Source organism: Carya illinoinensis, chromosome 1 (genome assembly GCF_018687715.1).
Source record: "Carya illinoinensis cultivar Pawnee chromosome 1, C.illinoinensisPawnee_v1, whole genome shotgun sequence".
In the NCBI taxonomy this organism is placed as follows: domain Eukaryota; kingdom Viridiplantae; phylum Streptophyta; class Magnoliopsida; order Fagales; family Juglandaceae; genus Carya; species Carya illinoinensis.
The window spans coordinates 31,256,166-31,277,403 of NC_056752.1; the positions used below are offsets into that span (position 1 = coordinate 31,256,166).

The 21,238-nt window shown below is 35.2% G+C and overlaps 1 protein-coding gene and 1 non-coding gene across 3 annotated transcripts; both read right to left on the reverse strand.

Annotated features, from left to right (window-relative positions):
- Nucleotides 1-491: 491 nt before the first annotated feature.
- LOC122315109 (fanconi-associated nuclease 1 homolog) lies at nucleotides 492-11,743 on the reverse strand. 2 transcript variants are annotated; one of them, XM_043130879.1, is made up of 15 exons: nucleotides 11,388-11,741; nucleotides 9,984-10,486; nucleotides 9,794-9,898; nucleotides 9,266-9,530; nucleotides 9,101-9,163; nucleotides 8,612-8,686; nucleotides 8,407-8,525; nucleotides 5,981-6,051; nucleotides 5,811-5,898; nucleotides 5,568-5,708; nucleotides 5,264-5,490; nucleotides 4,283-4,556; nucleotides 3,908-4,141; nucleotides 2,373-3,278; nucleotides 492-915 (listed from the first exon to the last, which is right to left on the reverse strand). In XM_043130879.1, the coding sequence occupies exons 1-14, from the start codon at nucleotides 11,641-11,643 to the stop codon at nucleotides 2,832-2,834; spliced, it is 2,868 nt and encodes a 955-aa protein (XP_042986813.1). In that variant the 5' UTR covers nucleotides 11,644-11,741; the 3' UTR covers nucleotides 492-915; nucleotides 2,373-2,831. The 2 variants fall into 2 exon arrangements, with proteins under 2 accessions (XP_042986813.1, XP_042986821.1); XM_043130887.1 differs by lacking the exons at nucleotides 492-915; nucleotides 2,373-3,278 and having other exon boundaries at nucleotides 3,917-4,091; nucleotides 11,388-11,743.
- LOC122293882 lies at nucleotides 7,126-7,255 on the reverse strand. Its single transcript, XR_006237383.1, has one exon.
- Nucleotides 11,744-21,238: the final 9,495 nt, after the last annotated feature.

The window sequence follows — 21,238 nt, forward strand, 5'->3', positions numbered from 1 at the left end:
ATTTACTTTTCCGGTTAGAAACACAAACGTGCATGCACTCTTAACAATCTTTAAACATATCATCAATCAGTTTACAAAGCCAAAGGATGAAAATCATCAACAGGGTGATTCTTTAACTTTGAAAGCCAAAGGCGGTGATTGCATTTTAAGGGCTTGTTTGGATAATGAGATGAGATGACTTTAGATGAAAGTTAAATAAAACATTGTTAAAATATTATTTTTATTTTGAAACTTAAAAAAGTTGATTTGAGATTTAAAAAAATTATATTTTTTATTGTATTTTGTGTGAAAATTAAAAAAAAAAATTATAATGATGAAATGAGATGATTTCTGAATCCAAATGGTCCGAAAAACTATTTTATGTAACTGGATTGTCTAAATTTTCCCTCTTTATTAAAAGCTACTTTAGACACAAATTTTGGTCTAGAGGCGCAATCATCTATACAAAAACGATTGACGCATGGGCATCCCTGTGCACAGACACTCACACAAACAGTAAAATTACTGTTCATACAGCAAACTCTAATTGAGACTCTTAAATGTGTGTCGAATCATATTATGGCCTAATTAGTCAACTAAATATGGAACTCTCACAAACATGAGAAAACAAGTGTAACATTATGCAAATTTTGAGAAAGATTAATTCTATATCACATTGCCAATACCTCTACGAGTTTGGATGGGATTATGATAAAGCCTTCTGAGGGAAAAATATATTGCTGGCAGAGGGAAACAAGGCAAGGTCTTGGTCCAATCCCTCTGCTGTGTTGTCCAATAAAAAATTCAAGGTAATGGTGATGGAGAGGACAATAAAGCTTCAGAAAACGATTCCTGTCTACAACTTACTCCATTGAAAATTCAGCTTCCTCGTATACTTCAGGCTGCCTTGAGTGATGGTACCGCTAGCATGAGTAACTTGGCCAAGAAAGAAAAATGTTAAACAAATAATAACAGTTATTTAATGAAAATAATTGATATATTTTTTATATCATATTATGAACAGAGAGGAATAGTACTGTCGAAACAACCCCTAAACATTCACTAGATTTCACAAAAGTTTCAGGTTCTCCTCATTACCAAAATTGGCGATGATGGTATGAAAAAAGGAAAAAATACACTTCAACTTGCAGCCTAAACTACCTATATTTTTCAATGTTCACCCTTTGTTTAGATCGATCATTAAGGTAAACAAAAAATGGGCCACGTAATATAATTACAATGGTCAGATTTAAACCTGAGGGTGCAAATTGAGAAACGTTGGCAGTTTATGCTGCAAATTGAAATCTTTTGTAATTTATGGTGAAAAATGAAAATTGGAGATGCTGTATGGATGAAAAGTTTTCCCCTACCAAAAAAGAAGTGACTAATACTAAGAAGTTGGATCCAGAACTTTAAGCTTCCAAAATTTGTGAGCTGAGGTTTATGACTAATGTGATAAAAATATCAATATAAACTTCGTTCTGTATAGTTTCTTATTTCTGTATATTTTCCTATATTACTGGTAAGTAAATATAAAAACATCTATTGGATGCAAAGAACTATATTGAAAGGAAGAAAAATATTGTTAGGTAGAAGCATGGTCATGATCATATGAATATGACAACTGATCAGCTATGGTCTCAAATGTGTTTAGGAAAACTATTTTTTTCCAGGATTTTTACACAATTACTTCAAAAAAATAAGTGTGAAGAGCCTTTAAGCTTTCAAATTTTGTGGATAGTGAGGGGATAATATGGTTTCATAGGAGAAAAGTTTCATGCTTCCAAAACTATATCTGGGAAATAGGTGATGCTACTAAGAAATCTTGGTAGAACTTGGATTTGCTGGAACTCATAAGCTTTGAAAGTATCTTATTCATCAACAACATGAGCAAGCTCCTAAAGTAATGAGGTAGTCTTTGCTCAAGGTAAGCCAAGATTGATATTGTGTCTGGTTGTTTGTGTGTTTGTGTTTGGCTATACAAAACCTCTCAAATTTCTTTAAATTTTGGGCTGAACACGATCAACTCCGTGACCCTGTCATAGTAACATTTTTTGTTTGACAATTAAGATTGACAGCCAAGTCAATGATTCATGTGGGGCACGACTCACGAGTGCCTTGGCTTCATCATATAGCCAACATAAACGTATTACATAAATATGTCTTCAGGGTCACAGAAACCAATAGAAAAAACAATTAGATAACAGCTCAGAATATGTATGAAACAGTAGACATTGCACTTTTGGGATTCAATAAAGTCAACAAATATATATCCACCAGGAATCAATGATCTATCTTTCTACCATCTATAGAGAAAGGGAGTGGGGTCAATGAAAAATGAACACCCAACTCTTATAGAAACAAATGAGTAAAACCAGAAGATACGGCCTTACCTCGGGTAAAATAAGGAATATACGTGTTCCATGTCATCAAGCAAACGAAGACATGGTCTTCTACTCCCACTCAAGCACCAAGCCAAGAAACAAATCCAGCCCAATAAATTAACAATATCCACTGCCAGCTTTCTTTCTAGAACTCTGACCTTAAGAGTTAAAGCTGAACTGAAATTATTATATTCTTTTTTCTTATTGTCGCCAGACTTGGACCTTCTGCTTGGCCCACCAAAGAACCTGATGTTCTTGAATTTCGGAAGTGTAGAGTTTCACTCGAATATTGTTTTCTGAACAGAGGCAGAATAATTCATTGTTGTGTCACAAAAGACATACTTAAGGATCGAAGAGAATTCTTCATGGAGAACTCTTAATATAATTATTCAAAGGCGACTGCGAATTTCCATGCTCGTATTCATTCGTCATGTTTTTCTTCCCCCCTTACAGAAAATCAATGACTTCTCATACAGACATTTGCACGGGGCTCACCTTACAAACCTCTGTATTAAACCCACAGTCCATTAGAAAAAGTAGCCATGCTCGCTGCTGTTCAGAGAGCCGATCCCTAGGGCCTTTCACTTCAACAAGCTTTGCTTCACCTCTGTACTCCTGATTAAAGCGCCAGAGCAACAAATCTGGCATTCCACTGGACCAACTTCGGTAGTCTTGAGCAAGATTTCGGCAGAGTGAGGCCAAACAAGGGCCACCAATGCATGAAACAGCTGCCCGAAGCTCGGTGAGGGAATGCCTGTTCCAATTAACTCCCCTACAAGCTGTTCCCACATGGCATTCCCATGACATGATGAGGATCTCCTCAGCCATGCCATCATGAATTTTTTGTAGCTGAGATTCTATACAGCTCTTTCTCATCAGATAAAAGCTATCAGTCCCCAAATCTAAGGGTGCAGTCTGCAAAATGGATTATTACTTCCTCAAACATATTGGCAGGCAAAAGGACCAAGGATCGTAGGCAGATTGTGATTCAGGTTAACAGACATATCAACTTACTCTAAAATAAGGTGAAAAGTGATTAAAAGACAGGATTCTTTTCCACAGATACAGGAATGTTGTGACAGTTGTATACTAAAACAAAATGCCTCAGACATCTAAACTCGGAGACCTCTTATAGGAGCTGCGTGCCATTTATAGATTGAATCAGGTTTCCCCTAAGACCTATTTAGTTTCCCTATTTGCTAATATATTTATAACAACTCTTATTTACAAATCAAAAATATATATATTTGTAACAAATACTTTCCCCAGAAATAACCAAAGATGTTTCATAGAAGAGTTTTTGATAAAGAACTAGAAATTAATTGCTTGTCTCTCTAGAGGATAGAATTACATTGAAAGCAAACCCTTCCTATGCCTTATTAGCTATAGTTTGCTACTATCAACAATACTTCCACCAGAGGAACGCTTTGACATTAACTTACAGGAAATAAGCATCTCTCCTATCTTCTCCAGTGCCATATCCTAGAAGACCCATTCATTCATTGTTGATGAAAGTAATAAATGACAATAAACTGAAAACATGCCTGAAATCTGGTACGGAAGACATTTGGTGCATCAGAAAATATGATGTCCCACATCAGCAGCCCGAAAATAGTCAACCAAATGCCACTCTCTGTATGAACACCTTGCCATCCACCTCCTTCCCCAGCATAGTACTGTAAGGCAAGCTGCTCAACTCCACATTGCTCCCCATCTTCTCCATAAAACCTGTTCTTCATGCCAATTTCACAGTTCAAAGGTCTGCCCTGAACATGAACCTAGCATGTTTTCCAGCCATATGAATCACAATTTGAAAAGCAGCAACTGTTAGGTTGCGGACTATTTTCACGTTTAGATGTACACAATGACTTGAAAGTCGAACAAGGGGAAAAGCATTCCTAAAAGAATAAACTAAGTACCTCCGTGATCTTCCTCTTGATGGATGCTGAAAAACTAGGTGTTTTCCAGCGCCTTGGTGGTTTTCCTAAGCGAAGGATTCGCTTTTGCAGTGCCATCCTTGATCCAGCACGCACCCAGGGATCTTGTAAGCCATCTTCAGCAACTGCAAGGCTCTCATTAAGATAACCAATGTGCTCCAAATTAATTGACAACCTTAGCATCCAATATCCTCTTCTTCCATCAAAAGTAAAACAACTTAGCAACCGTTTCAGTAAATTAATCGCGTCATTATACCTGAGCAGAAGAAAATTGTTCCTTCAAACTTCTAATTAGAATGACTAAATTCAAAAAAATGATAATGCATTAAGGTGCAATCCAAGGACAATGAGGATGTGTACACGACTAGATGCTGGAATGCAGAGACCAACATTTTTGCATTACTATTAATACCCTTAAGTGCATTAGCAAGTTTAGCAACCATTAATAATCCCATCATACAAGCTTAGCAAGTAGTGGGAGCATAATCTCCAAATATGTGAGATAGAGGAGGGAGAGGGTTGTGAATAAACCAAAATTGCCTTTTTTTTTTTTTTTAAATACAGAAGGGGCTAAATATATCATGACATTTTGAGCATCATAGAAAGAATGACTAGTTTATAGCTAATTTCTAAAAAACGTCTTCTCAAAAGCAGTTGCTTTGACACAGAATGTTTATTATTTGACAGTGAAGAAGAAAATCAATTTGACTATGTTTTAATACATTTTCGGTCTTTGACATTTAGTAGTGTTTCCTCTTGATTTGTGTATGCACCATCCATATATCTTATAGGTTAAAAACCAAAAACCTAAAAACAACATCATAAACACAAGTTAATGACAATAACTCAGAGGCCAATACAACTAGATACATACTAATTAAAGAAACCAGCTGCAGAGGTTAACATTGTTTGTTGCAGTATAAACATACAAAAAGAAGCAATAATTTGTAACCACATTAATACCTGTGCTCCCGCTCAAGAAAGGAAACTCCTAATGAGACCACTTTTGAGTAGACCCATAATGCTGAAAAGTAAAAAAGAAATTTAGGTGCTGATTCAGAGGTTGAGGATTTGATTGCTTTCATAGAAGAACTGGATATGCGAGAGTCAGCTATCTTTATGAATCTCAATGGTACGTCAGCATTGTTTCCATCGAGAGCTTGATCCATTAGTTGTGCCACTTCGATGGCCTGTAATCCATGATCATCACATATGGTAAAGACAGTAGAATGTCAAAATTATTTTCTAAACAGAAAAATGGTAGCACCTCTTCATAAGCAAGCAGGTCATCTCGACCTGAGAAGATTTGTTCTGAAATTATGCAGTTGTAAGTTGGATACTTGACTATTCCTAAATCAACTAGTAGAAATGTTGATAGGTCTTGCTCGCCATTCAGGAAGAAAAGCCTCTACAGGAGAAGTGAAATCATAAAGGCCATTTTAGATGAAATCAAAACTTCACAAAACCATTGCCGCATATAAGTGAGACACGCTAGAATACATCAAAGCACCTCAGCACGCCAGATAAGGGATTCAGCTTGTGAAGATATTTGTATACACGCACCAGTTTTCTCTAAAACCACACTTGGTAATTTTGGGCTGCAAGTTAAGGAGAAAAGACAAGTTAATATATACATACCAAAAAGAAAACCTCAACATGTCGTATGGATAATATTCATACCATAACCCATTTTTATACAAAGAGAGAAGAGCTTCAATAAGATCTTTCTTTCTTGTACCAGAATTACAGTTCTGAAACCTCAAAACAAGCACAAAACTTGAGCATTAGACCCATCAGATAACTAAAAATGCATTAAAGCATATTTCAGACCAAAGAGAAGTTACAGTTAAGAGTTCATTTCTAAGATTTATATCAGCTGTCAGTAGAACACAAGTAATTTTACTGTTTTATCATAAGATAACGACTTTGAAACCTGAATCAACCCATAGATTATTTTAAATGGAATACTCTCTCGCCCATTGAGTTTAAAACCAGAAAGAACACAAGTTTTATCATACGATAATGGTTTCAAAATCTGAGTCAACAAGGGAATACTCTGTCTTGCTCAATGAATTTGAAACTGAAAAGCACAATAGCTAAAACCTTGAATTGCTAGGACCTGTGCAATTAAAATGCCATTCAAGGCAGCAAATGGCAGCTACAGCATAGCTCTATGGGCGGTCCCCAGCTGATATCTCCAGTTACTAATTAATGAGACTGACACCATTTTCTAGTTTTAGAAATTTATAGAACTGATGATAAGTGTGATACCCCTATATGATAAGATTAAGGGTAGGTGGTGTTATAGGATCCCACATTGTTTGGGAAGGAGAATTTCTTGCTCTTTATAAGGTTCCAATGGGGCTCCAATTGTATCATTGACTAGTCCTTTTGGAGTATATGCCATGTGGTTTGGGCCTTCCATTAGGGTGTTACAAATGGTATCAAAGCCTATCCCAACCAGAAATGTGAGACTTGAGCTGTGCCACCTACAACGGACAGGCCTAACGAGGATGTCGGGAATTTATGGGGGGTATATTGTTATACCCCTCTATGATAAGATTAAGAGTAGGTAATGTTATAGGATCCCACATTGTTTGGGAAAGAGAACTTCTTGCTCTTTATAAGGTTCCAATGGGGCTCTAATTGTATCATTGACTAGTCCTTTTGAAGTATAGGCCATGTGGTTTGGGCCTTCCATTGGGGCGTTACAATACGAGTTCATGAACAACTACATATACATAATATGTTCGTGTAGAAAAGCATCTACGTGCATAGAGAGAGAGACACACCCATACATCTATATAGTATATGAAATAAAAACAAAATGTTTGACCCGTATCTGTCCACACAGTAGCTCTCTTACTGTGTAGTCATCGAAAGCCAATTCATCAATTTTGGAGCACTAACTATGGATACAGCCAAATTTAGAAGGACCCATCCATAATGCTCCACCTGTTTTACTTGATATATGAAATATACTTGCGAAACAATCATGCTGCTGGTTTATGTACTACAGAACCACACAGGTATGTTTCATGGTTACTAGACCAAATATGTCAAAACCCACAAGTTTAGAAATGTTACTTACAAAAATTAAACTAAAGAATACTGAGTATGATGGGATTAAATTTAAAAGAAAAAGTGAAAAACAAGACTCAGACTAATTCAAGATTTTAATGTTTTATTAATACCTTAGAATACAGTGTAAGTTAATGTTTTATTAACTTACAAAAATTAAACCAAAGAATACAGCGTAAGACTTGGAACATTTTTTATTAATACCTTATTCCATTGGTCGATTGTAATAGATTTTAATGGCGTGAACATTCATGATTTCCTTGTGTCTTTAGACAATCATGGTATGTTGCTCTTGTATATGTCCCGTATACTTAGCTATGCCTACTTTTCTTATTAATAAAGTTCTTATTAACAAAAAAAAAGGGTCAAAAAGCAAAAAAATCTGAAAGGATCTGGCTTATGGTAATATGCTGGCTACAGCTGACGCTAACATCCTTTATTAGTACTTGAGACTAGCTATGCATCAGATAAAAAAAAAATCAGAACTATTATGTTAATTTGAGAATTTCTTGATAGATTTTTTATTGGGGTTTGAAAAAATGGAAGGACTAATTGAAGATCTGAAGGGAAGAAAATTTTTCAATTTTTTTTTTTTTTCTTTTTATAGTTTTGTGAAGGCTGTTTTCATTTACAGAGATGGTAAGATGTTTTGATGACAGAAATTATTTGTGTGAAGATGTTTGGATTGAGAGTAACTTTGGGTTCCCAGACACGATAAAAATCCAGAAGACAAATTAAACCTTCAGAGTCAACCAAATCCTCTTGAAATTTCAGTGCGTAACTCCATACAAGCACTTATAGTGTGTTAAGAAGAAAAATGATTATAGGAAATATGCAGATTTTTTTAAAGTATAATAATTCTATCCAAAATGATATCTCAAGAATACAATGCATGATAAGACATACACACACCGCACAATACATTCCTACCATATTATTAATACCATGCTAAAAATGACTAAAAGAGAGGACTGGCAGTCAGAATAGAAATAAATTTTCCAATGGTAACGTCCACAAATGCAAACCTTCTTAAACTTGCATGAAATATCGCGTAGCTCACAAACAGTAAGCAAATTCAACATCTCCTTAATGTCATTGTAATCCAATTCATCGGCATCTTCAAATAAACATACATAACCCGTTGCTGCAGTATGACAAGCAAAGTCAACAAGGACCTCAATTTTGAAATTTACCAAAAACAAAGGATACAAGAAATAACACTAGTAATACCCGAGAGACCCTTGACTGCTTCTTGAGGATCCAATACTTCTGCATAGGATATATTAGACATCCGGAACCATGGCCCTAAAATTTACACTGCAGTTTAGAATTTTGCTTCTGAATGTGTTGAATTTTCATGAAATCTGATAGATTATCAGATGGTTTGACGAAATGAAAGCTTCACTGTGAATTTTTTCCTGACACCAATTATTTAATCTACATATAATCAGATAACCTACACGAGTAATATCAGATTAAAGTGAACAGCAGACAATCAAACTTTCAACTTATTAGCTTATTGCAATGAAAAGTGTTAAGGACAAACTTGCAAGCATCTTGAAATGCACAGCACTTATACATGAGAGAAACAACTTTTTTCTTAAGAAACTTCTTTTTATGGTACATGTATGAATACAATTGCAGTGAGAATGCCAAGACAACTAGACATGCACAACCAAAACTAATAAAAGAGGGACAATCATCTGGAAAATAAGAAACCTTTTCGTGTATAAAGCCGAATGAAAATCCTCTGACTATCATTTGAGAGTGAAGTAAATGATTCTGTCAACAGAAAACACATCTACGGTAGTCATAGCCTGTCAGGAGGGGAAAATACTCAAAAAAGATGTAAGAAACAAAGACACAAAGAATGAGATTTGATACCCATGAAAATCTTTTCATCCTCTGAGAATAGGTGAGGGTTACTTCTTAAAACCTCGTGTATTAATACACAAAAGTTCTGCTGATATTTTGTCATGCTCAATGGATAATTCTTTGCAGATTCAACTACACGCTTAGCAACTTTCCACAAGCATTTAAAATCCTCTAAAACTTCAGATTCTTTTTCACCATTGAATACGCTCTTGCGACACACAATCTGAATGGGAACACAATCAAAAGGATGCTTTGGAATAGAACACACGTGTCCCTGAAAGATCCCAGTGTACCATGATGAGAACTAAAATAAGTAGTTTCACTATTCTCCAAAATCTGATATGAACACAAATAATGTTTAAAACAAATGCTCTATATGGTATACTCTTGAGTAGGCACATAACCTGTGGCCTTTAGTTTAATGCAAACAGGGAACAAATGTACATTGAACGACACCTACAAACACTTGAATAAAGCGAATAAATATGCATAGAGAATCGGGTAAGAAGATTCTTTCCTGTTTAACAAATACATTACCTCAAAGTTTAGGCGGCACTTCTCAATTAAAGGTGACAAACATTGAGCTAATTCACGAGGGATAAAACCTAGGCTTTTACAACATCCAGAATCTGCAGAAACAACCTGAGTCAAAAGGACCAGGCAATGCCTTCCAAATTAATGGTTCAGAAATTAAATTTAAGGCGAAAGCACAGGAAAAAGGACTGACCTTGATAGCATTGGGATCCTTATCATTATTAGGGTCTCGCAAAAGAGAAATGCTTGCCCCTAGGAGTAACGTCTTCTCATCACTGAACCTACGGCCAACTATATAAGTTTCAAGACTAACCCCACATATTTCATCCATGGTTACATCCATGTCACCTTTAGGCACCTCATTCTTCGGGGATAATTGTTGGGTGGTGTCAGTATTGTAGTCAATCCAGTACTCATTGACTGGGTTTTCAGATGAGTCATCTGTGTGAGTTTGCATATCAGACTCTAACTTTTGCGATGATTGACATATACTAATTACATTTTCTTCAGCAGCACCAAAGTCAGGCAATCCAGGAACAGCATTCTGTACAAGACTTTTATCAGAACCTCTACCAGAAACATTTTTCTCTAATGGTTCCAACTCAGAGGAGCTAATCTTAGGTTGTGACCAGAAGTTTGACTGAAGAAGGGTTTGCTGAGTCAACTTTCGCTTTGTTCCCCGAGACAGACAGGCATCTGAAAGCCATTAATCAAAACCATAACACTAAGCATCCAATAAGGGCATGCAACAATTAAAGATAAATCAACATTAGATAATTTAAACGCAAAGAACGGATTCTTTTTATCTTTTCTGTGAAGTAAACAGTATCAACCAAATGAACACTTGCGGGGGACCCACCAAAGTGCACTAGAAATATATGAAAGGAGCTCCTCATACCAAAATGCATGGTCTAAAAAGGAAATAATATCAGACAAACTAGAGCCGGTAATCAGATAAAATTATTGAACTTATCAAAAAATGCAAAATAGGTTGCCTCAATATTGCCACTTGATTGCTTCATCCCTTAAACTTCCGCTATTCCACACCACCCATAAGTGATTATAAGAAATATCTATGCAAGTGCAACTTACTATTATCAGAGTTCATAAATCCCATTAACCCAAGTGTCTAAAACGGCATGGAGCAGTAAGGATAGTCTTGATGTTGGTTTCTAGTGAGTGGTGATTTAAAGTTCCACCACATTTTCCATCGAACAGACGAAAATATATTTGGATGGAGGAGGATATACTATTCACCCACTTTACCAATGCCACAGATATTGACTACACTTGAAAAGAGCCAATCCAATGCACTCAAATGTTAAACAAAATAAGCCCTATATCCAAATCTCCATAAGCAACGGCCTATGAAGTTTTCAAGAACTGCTATAGGTGACAATATTAAGCGGCGAGGGCTTACGTTCTCCTCAAAGTAAGCATAACATCAACAACCTCCTTAGAAATCTTCTTCTCCGATTTATAAATATAGAAGTCTTTTTCTTTTTCTTTTTTTCCTTTTATACTCCGTATTTGTATTCCCAACCTTACTGTGCAAGCAGGGAAATTAAAAGGCTGAAAAGAGAAATGCATGGCATACCCAGATGAGAGTTGATGTCATTGTGTTCCCCACTGACTTTGTGCCCACAAACAGGGCACGTTACCAATTTTTCGGAAGAACCACTCTCACTCACAAACTTCGTCGCTTCTTTGGAATCCACCAATTTTTCAGCCTCCGTATTCTCAATCGAGTCATTGTGGGTGGCGAAAGGATCGGAGAGGAGAGATTGACGATTGGGAAGGAAGTGACGCCGTTTGCCCACCAATCGGATCAAGCTCTCTCTTCCGTTGAGCATTTTGGTTCTGGGTCAAAGGGATTTCGATTGCAGCTTGGTTCCCAAATCTCCTAGACCCATAAATTCCATTGCCCAATAGTTCTAGGGTTTTGAAAAATAAATCAATAAATAAATTGAAAGATCTCGTCCCGCCAAAATTCTTAATTAGTGTATTTTTCTTAAGGACTTAAATTAGTGAATATAAAACTAAAATTACTGATTAATATGAACGGTCTAACGGTCCGATTCGATTTGGTTTTGAACATATTTTATAATTAAATTGGTATAAACCGATTTTAAGATTTAAATAATTGATACCGCATCAGTTATTCTCCTAGATCAGTATTTTTGCTTTTATCAATTTTGATATATTACATAGTATATATAATATAATATATTATAATATATATTATAATTGTATTATATATTATAGTGATATATTATAATATATCATATATTGATATATTATAATATATAATGATATAGTATTAGCATAAATATTAATACAATAGACTATGGTGATATAAGATTTTAAATCTTAATATTTTAATTAGTAATTTATCATATAATAAAAAATATTTTACATATAATTATATATTATATATAAAAAAATATTTTATACAAAATAAAAAATTAAAAAAAATTATATATATAAACCGGTCCGATCCTTTTCGAATTGATATTAAAAATAAGAAATCTAGAATCGAATCGATTTTGACCAATTTTGATAAAAAGGAAATCGGTATCAAACCAAACCAAATCTGATATCGAACTAAATCTACTGGTTTGATCCGATCTAGCTCGATTTACCAATTCATCAAGTTTTTTTTTTTCACCCCTAATAAGATGCAATATTTAATTAAACTACAACTTTTGATTAAAAGAACTATAGTCTTCAGTTTTCTTAACACGTGCATTCTCTTTTTCTCTTTTTCTTTATAACAACATAATACTTTGTATTCATTAACAGCTACAAATTATATCAAAGATTTAGATCAAATAATTTGAGATACATTCAAGAAATTAGTCCCACCAAACTATCAAATCATTTAGATGCTTAGCATATTGCTAAGGTATGAGCTACAACATTTGTCATGCACCTCTTATGTTGTATTGAACACCCTGCAAGTCTCTTCATTATTTCTTGCACTTCATGAACCAGATTACCCCAAGCAGACCTCAATTCTGTAGCATCATTCAGTTCTTGAACAAAAAGTAATGAATCACTCTCAATGATCAGCTCCGAAATGTCCATTGGAATACAAAATTGCAGCCCTCTCAGTATTACAAGTAATTCTACCTCCATTGGATCAGTAACACCATTTTTTTTTACTTGCAAAGAACAAAACCCCACCTGTTTCATTCCTCAACAACATTTCCACCCTTGCTTTATCCAGTTCTTCAAAGATGACACCATCTACATTTAACTTTAATATACCTTGGGAAGGAGCTTGCGGATAGGAATTTGGAATCTTCCTTTGTTGCCTAACATCTCTAACTTCCTTATATTCAACAGCAATGGACAATGCTTGTTCAATAAGTATTGCAGGTTTTAGATTATTATCCTGAAAGATCTATCGATTCCTCCTATACCACAAACCCCAGGCTATAAGAAAGAATTTTTCAAGATCAACATGTTGTCCTACCATCATATATCTTCCTCATTCATGCACCAAATACAATGAGCTTCATTAATAATTTGTCTCTCATTTAGATTCACACGGGTTGGAAGTCCATTCCTTCAGGCTCTCCATGCAAAGATTTTTATTTTATTTGGCAACTTCATTTTACATAAGTTTCTCCATAGCTTACATTGACCCTTAGCATTAGAGCACTCCCCATCTCGTTTAGCTAGCTTCTGAAGATAGCTATATGCACTTTTGACACTGAACATGCCATCATTCTCATAATCCCATATAATGCAATCAAGCCTCATCTTAGAGCTAATCATGATTTTCAACACTGATTCTGCTGCAACAGGTGGGAGCAGCCTTCTAACCTTCTCAACATTCCACCACTTTGTTCTCTCATCAATTAGACCATCAACTGTTTGAGATTCATCAATAATTACTTGCATCGACGTCTATAGCAATCTATGACTAGGTATCTAGTAATCAGTCCATACCTTTATTGATTTACGATCCCCAACTCTCCATCTACATCCCTGAGGCATATCAGCCTTAGATCCCCATATACATCTCTATAAATAGGAAGGAGTAGACCCTAACCTTGAATTACTAAAAATAGAAGATTGAAAGTATCTTACTTTAAAGAGCTTATGCAGCAGTGAGACTTATATGTCATTATCCTCCAATCCTATTTTGCAAGAAGAGCTTGATTGAAAATTTTTAAATCTTTGAACCCCATGCCTCCCAAAGATTTAGCCTCACATTCTCTTCCATCCTACCCATCTTGTTTTCTGTTCCTCTTTCTTCTGACCCCACCAAAAGTTTGTCATCATTTGTTCCAATTCACTACAAAAAGTAAATGGTATTTTAAAACAGCTCATAGTGTATATTGAGATGGTCATTGCAATAGCCTTTATCAACACTTCTTTACCTAGGACAACAGCTTCTCTTTCCATCCATTTAATTTGTGCCATACCTTCTATTTGAGATTTGAAAAGGTTTGCTTCTTCCCTCTTCCAACCATAGGAGGCAGGCCAAGGTACGTCTCACATTACTGATATTGTTAAACTCCCCAAAAATTCAGAATTTCTTCCAACTGGTTGGTATACTATACACCATCGAGGTCCTTTCTTTGTTTACCTTTTGTCCAAATGCCATTTCATATATGCCAAGTAAATGTTGTATGTTCAAACAAGTCTACAAATTTGCCCTACAAAATAACAAACAGTCATCTACAAACATAATGTGTTTCAGCTTTGGAGCACCTGCATAGATCTGCACTCCTTCAATCTGCTTTGATGTTTCAACCTGCTGTAAAAGGGCAATCAAACCATCAGTACATAGTAGGAACAAGTAAGGGGATATTGGATCCTCTTGCCTTAGTCCTCTAGTTGGAAACAAAGGCCAATTTGGTTTACCATTCACTAGTATAGAGAAAGAGACAGATTTGCCACACACCATAACGAACTTGATCCAATTCTCATTAAAACCCATCCTAGCCATTACAGCTTCTAAAAAGCCTTATTCCACCCTATCATATGCTTTACTCATGTCTAGTTTTAGGGACATAAATCATTTCCTACCATTCCTCTTATGTCTCATAAAATACACCAGCTCATAAGCTACTAGTATATTATTTGTTATCAATCGTCAAGGTACAAAAGCTTATTGTGACTTAAAGATAACATTAGGTAAAATCTCTTTAAGCTTAATAAGCTAAGACCATAGAAATAAGTTTATATAAGACACTGTCATCAAACTTTTTAAATCTGTCATCACGTAAACATAAAAGAACAGAAGCATTAATACCCTTCCTAATCAAAGGTCGGATAGCAACTTGAACTGAAGCAATATGCATAAATTTAAAACATTTTTCTTGAATAGATTTAATCATTTTCTTTTGATATAAAACACATTGTTCATGTGTTTTGGAAATAGAAAAAATTTGTTTTATGGTTTTCACCTGGAACATACTTTTCAATTTGGTTTGAAACCAATTGCGGTGATAAAGAGAATCAATTTTAATCTTTGGCAAATGCCATTGATCAGTATCATCTAAATTATTATCTGAAATTTCACAATCTTCTTCGTTAATAATATCAGGAGGCAAACCTAACCTGGAGCTAATAGATGAACTAGATCTAAACATCTTGCTTATCTTGGTAAAATCTGAAACAAAACTATGGCCCTTCCTAGACCTACGTCTTTTCCTTTCCCGAGCTACAGGACTCACACATATCGGAGGGCCACAACTACCAAGCATGTAGCTTACACATCCCTAAAATGCCTCAACGCCACACCTAGGCTAACGGCAACATGGGAATACCAGAGACTTACAGATGGTAGTATTCGACTGCAATGGTGTACAATAGGAGAACTGAGAAAAGATAACTAGATAGGAAAAACAGAGTGTTTCCAGAAGTTATCAAGAAAAGAAAGTAGTCAAGATAAAGCAAAACTATTAGCAACCAGAACTAGAAATGGCTCTGATAACTTCTGATGTATGGTTCAACTTCGAACGCCAACATCAGAACACCTAAGATGCTCTTCTGGAAAGACATAAATCTACTAGAAGAATGGATCCTCAAGCAAGTACCTCCTCCAACAGAAGTTCCTTCCCAAGATCCAGATCTTAGTTATATTCAACAGTATCTTGATGGTACTGTAAAGATCTCCTTTAACTGACCTTTAATCAAAGAAAGAAGAAATTCTTTTGTTAGTTCCTGGTCATCGTTTAGCTCGGACCAAGATCTAAGAGATGACACAGACGATACTGGAAGGATCAAGAAAATCTTGCTCGTCTGATCATGATTAGGGAACTTCCTACAAAGGAAAATCCCTCGGACCAAGACCTAAAGTTGAAAGAAATTTCAACTGAGTCCCAGGTTACCTCTGCTTATTATTCAACCAAAAATGATCTTAAATCCAAAGGTAAATCCATAAAGGAATAAGTACAAGGAGAAGAAGAATCTCTATCTCCAATAGCTTCTGATATGGTTGCTCCTGTTCATCACCAACTAATGGTACTGGACAAAGCACTTGATATTGATATGATATCTTTGTTTAATGAATTTAATTCTACTAAAAACCGTGATAAGTGAAAAACTTATCATGCAACTTTTTCAGTTCCCGAGAAACAGAAGATTCGAAGAAAATGGAAAGAAAAGATGTATGCCCTAAACAAGCATATATTGTTTTTTTATTTCCTTAAGAATCATTATGCTTCAAAGAAAGATGATTCAAAAAATAGTTTAAATGTTTTAAAAACCAGTTTTACTAAAGAAGAAGACAGGAAAGTTGTGAAAACCAGCCACCCTCCTTTAGAAACTATCATTGTTTCAGTTAAAGGGAAAGAAGTGAAAGTTTCACCTTTTAAAATCTCGGATCCAAGTTCGAATGAAATGTTTTGACTGAAACAATAAAGATTATCGAACAAAATAATTTTGTCAACCAAACCCTCCATACAATAGGTCAACAACTTGACCGTATAGAAGATAAAGTTGAAAAACCTATTTTAGAAAAACCTGCTTCAACAAGTTTAAAATTGGTTGAAAAACCTTTGATTATTTTACAAGAGAATGGGCCGAAAATCTAGCTCGGATCCGCCAGTACTTTGAGTAAAATTGATCAAATGCTTGCTAAGGTTAAGCAAGAACTACCTCTGCTTGTCCGCTAGACAAAAGCAGCCCACAGGTTGATTTTAATGATTCATTTTCTGTGCATACTTGGAATGATGATGATGATTTGTCTGATAATTCCTTAGTTCAGAAAATAGATTTAATTCAAAAGAATTTTCAGGACTTTCAAGTTGAAAGACCTAAACTTGCCAGGATCTATTTGAAAGACCTAACTCTCATAGGTCTTACTAAGAACTGGATTCCAGACCCACTCCTCCTGATTTACAGTACGAAGAAAGAGGTTTCCAAACTCAATTCTCCGTATCTGCTGATCAAATGTATGAATGGAATATTGATGAATTTTCTAAGCGAGAGATTAAGACTCTCAAATCTGAGAATGCTTCTTTTCATCAAGATTTACTTTTTTTAAAAATTGAAAATGAATTTGATCATGACAGTCCTTCTGGCGATGAAACAAATCAGTCAAATCATGTTGAACACTCTGATCCAACTAAGGATATTTGCTTACTTCACCGTTCTGTTCCATAGAAATGGTTTTGTTTAGTAGAGATTATTGTTTGCCATAAATTCAAATTCTCTGCTATTGCTTTGATTGACTCAGGAGCGGATCTTAATTGTATTCGTGAAGGATTAGTTCCTACTCATTATTTTGAAAAGTCCGATGAGAATTTATTCTCTGCAAATGGATCTAAGATGAAGATCCGCTATGAGCTAAACACAATCCATGTTTGCCAGGACAATGTTTGCTTTAAGATTCCTTCTGTTCTTGTTAAGAATTTGACCCATGATATTATTCTTGAAATGCCTTTTCTTAACATGATTTACCCATTTCTTTCTGATGCAAATGGGATCACACTGACCCCTTTGGACAGAAAGTCAGATTTAAATTTGCTTATAAGTTTGAACGTGATACTGCTAGAAAATCTGTGTCTTTGCTTGATGTTAAGAAGAAACATTTATATTTTCTTAAACAAGAAATCAAGTTCAAACGTGTTTCTGATAATTTAAATGATCCTTTGCTTCAGTCAAAAATCGAAGATTTTCAAAAAACTTTGATTTCTGATATTTGTTCTGATCTTCCCAATGCTTTTTAGCATAGGAAGAACACGTTGTTTATTTACCTTATGTTAAAGATTTCTCTGAAAAAATTGATTCCAACCAAAGCTTGACCTATACAAATGAATGGTGAAACTTTGAAGTTTGCAAAACTAAGATTCAGGATCTTCTTGCTAAAAATGTCATCAGGCATAGTAAGTCACTCTGGTCATGTGCTGTATTTTATGTTCAAAAAAATGTTGAAATTGAGCGAGGTACATCCCGTTTAGTCATTAATTATAAACTCTTGAACAAAATCTTAGAGTGGATTAGGTACCCTATTCCCAATAAACAAGATTTGGTTGTTCATAGGTTGAGTGAGACAGTTATTTTTTCTAAGTTTGACCTTAAGTTTAGATTTTGACAGATCCAAATTAAAAAGTCAGACCGTTACAAGACTGCTTTCACCACTCCTTTCGGTCACTATGAGTAGAATGTAATGCCATTTGGGCTCAAGAACGCTCTTGTGAATTTCAAAATATCATGAATGATATCTTTCTACCATTCACTAATTTCACCATTGTTTACATCGATGATATTCTTGTTTTCTCCAAATCTATTGATGAACACTGGAAACACCTTCATATGTTTCTAGATATCATTAAGACTTGTTGTTTCAGCCAAAAATATTAAATTATTTCAAACTAAGATCAGATTCCTTGGTTATGACATCTTTGAAGGCAAAATCAGACCCATTCAAATAGCCATTGAATTTGCTGACAAATTTCCTGATATCATTCTTGACAAAACCCAACTTCAAAGATTTCTTAGTTCTTTGAACTATATTTCAGATTTTTACAAAGATATGAAAAAACAGTGTTGTCCAATCTTTGCGAGACTGCAATCCAATCCTCCTCCGTGGACAGATGTTCACACCAGTTTAATCCAACAAATCAAGGCATATGTTAAAACTTTTCCTTGCCTTGGGATTTCTACTTCAAACAGCTTCAAGATTTTTGAAACTGACGCCTCAGACACAGGCTATGGTGGCATCCTAAAACAAGGTATTTCACCATATTTTTCTGAACAGATTGTTCACTTCCATTCCGAAACCTAGAATCATGCACAACAAAATTATAGTACTATTAAAAAAGAAATTTTATCCATAGTACTATGCATTTCTAAATTTCAAAGTGATTTGCTTAATCAAAGATTTCTTTTGTGCATAGATTGCAAGAGCGCCAAATTTATTTTAGAACAAGATGTTCAAAACATTGCATCAAAACATATTTTTGCACGATGGCAAGCTATTTTAAGTGAATTTGATTTTGATATTGAATACATTAAAGGATCAGATAATTCAATTCCTGATTTTCTTACCCGTGAATTCTTGCAGAAAACATGAGTAAGAAGAAGAAACTGGTTTTACCATTATCTTCCCCTCCCCTTGTTTTACCAATGCTTATGCCTCCGACATTTGCCTCAACCTTGGCTTCCTCCCCACTGAAGATAGCCAACAGATTTACTAGTCTGGGATAAGTTCCTAGACCAATTCCCCCAAGTTCATTTGCTTCTACCTTAGCCACACCATACGATCCGTATGCAAACCCTTTGGCAACGGTAAAGCCCGAATTTCCCTTTGCTAACAAAGCAGAATATTTTAAGAAAGCCTGGTTCCAGAATCTATTTTACATCGAGAAATCAGTAAAAACAGATCCTTTCTAGATTGCTTTAGAATATTTTCCCCGAGGTTTTCACCAGATCCCAGAAAACCCAGCAAAAGACCTCAAGTTTTACCTTGGAATCCTGATTCACACAGGTTCCATCTCAATTAAACTCATTTATTGTAAAGTTGATCCTTCAAATATCATCTTTCACAATTGTTATTTTGTTTCTGTTTTGACGGAAAAAGAATGGGATACCCACCTTTCAACTTCCAAAACAATCAAGGGAACTAAATCTCAGTACAATTATTACGATTATATTGAGGCCTGGTTAAGGTTTCCTCTATTTCAAACCCCCAATATGCAGCACTCTTGGTTCTTCAACTTTGACAAGAAGTGCAAACACAGTTTTCCCCTATGGTTTCAGAAATGGTGGAATTTCTTTGGCCCCATTACTAATATTTTTCTTGATAGCATTCAACCATCTATCAGACATTTTACCATTTCCAATGCATCCAAGATAAGAGGGAGAGATCCCAAACTTCCCCCCCGCTTCTTTTTTGTGCCAGATGCAAGACTCCCTGGATCTGTAAATGAAAATATGCAAAGAATGATGACATCTTGGTTCGTCAATATTTTGTCAAATGCTGGGACAAATTTCCTCACTCAGATGACATTATTTCTTATGTTTCAAAAGATTTTCCTCTTGCAGAGCCTAATCTAAAAAACAAAGAGGAATTTCCTTCCCCTTCCTAAGTTTCAACACAAGCTTTGATTATATTTCCAACCATCCCAGGTTCAAGCAATCAAGCTATAGATTCTCAGAATTCTTCATCCAAGTAGAAGAAGAAATCATCTTCAGCCAAGAAGAAGAATTCAACTGGTTCACAAGATTCAACTTCTTCAAAGAAAAAGTCTCCCCTAGACCAATTAAAGAAGAAAGATTTAATCAAACTATTGAAAAAATCCATTGAGGATGAAAACAACAATGATGATTCAGCTAAAGAATCAGAGGCCTCTTCAACAGACTCTGATCCTTACAACAATATTTTTGGACATGACTCTGAAGATTATCCCCCTCGCCTAGGAGATGATTGAGTAATGCCTGGTTGTTTACAGCACTAAAGACTAAAAAGACTCCAGCACTATCTGTTTTCACCTTTCGGCCATGACTCAACTTTTGAGAGGCAGAAAGATTGTCTAATTTACTTTCGGCACAAGAAGACAGAAATGTTTTCGATGCAGAAAGAATGATTTCACTTTCGGCGGAAGAAGATAAAACTATTTTCGGCGAGAGAAATGTTTCTGAGAGTTGAATAGTAAAGTCACTATTCACTTTCACTATTTACCACTGTTTATCTCGTGATCTATAGGATTTTACTATTTGTAAAAGCGGTTCCTTCACTTCTAAAAGGACTCTTAGTTTCATTTGCTGAGTAGAACTTTCTAACCGAACTCACATTCAGCAAGAACTGCTTCCTTGTTTACTTCAAGCTTATAATTCTCTTTCTTCTCTCTCCCTTGGTTTATCCCAAGCTTGTAAGTTTGTAACTTTGTTTACTTTCATTAATAATATTTTGAAAGTTTAAATTCAATTTCAGTTTTTCATATTTGGCATTGCATGCATTGGAAGGCTGAGCCTCCACATACT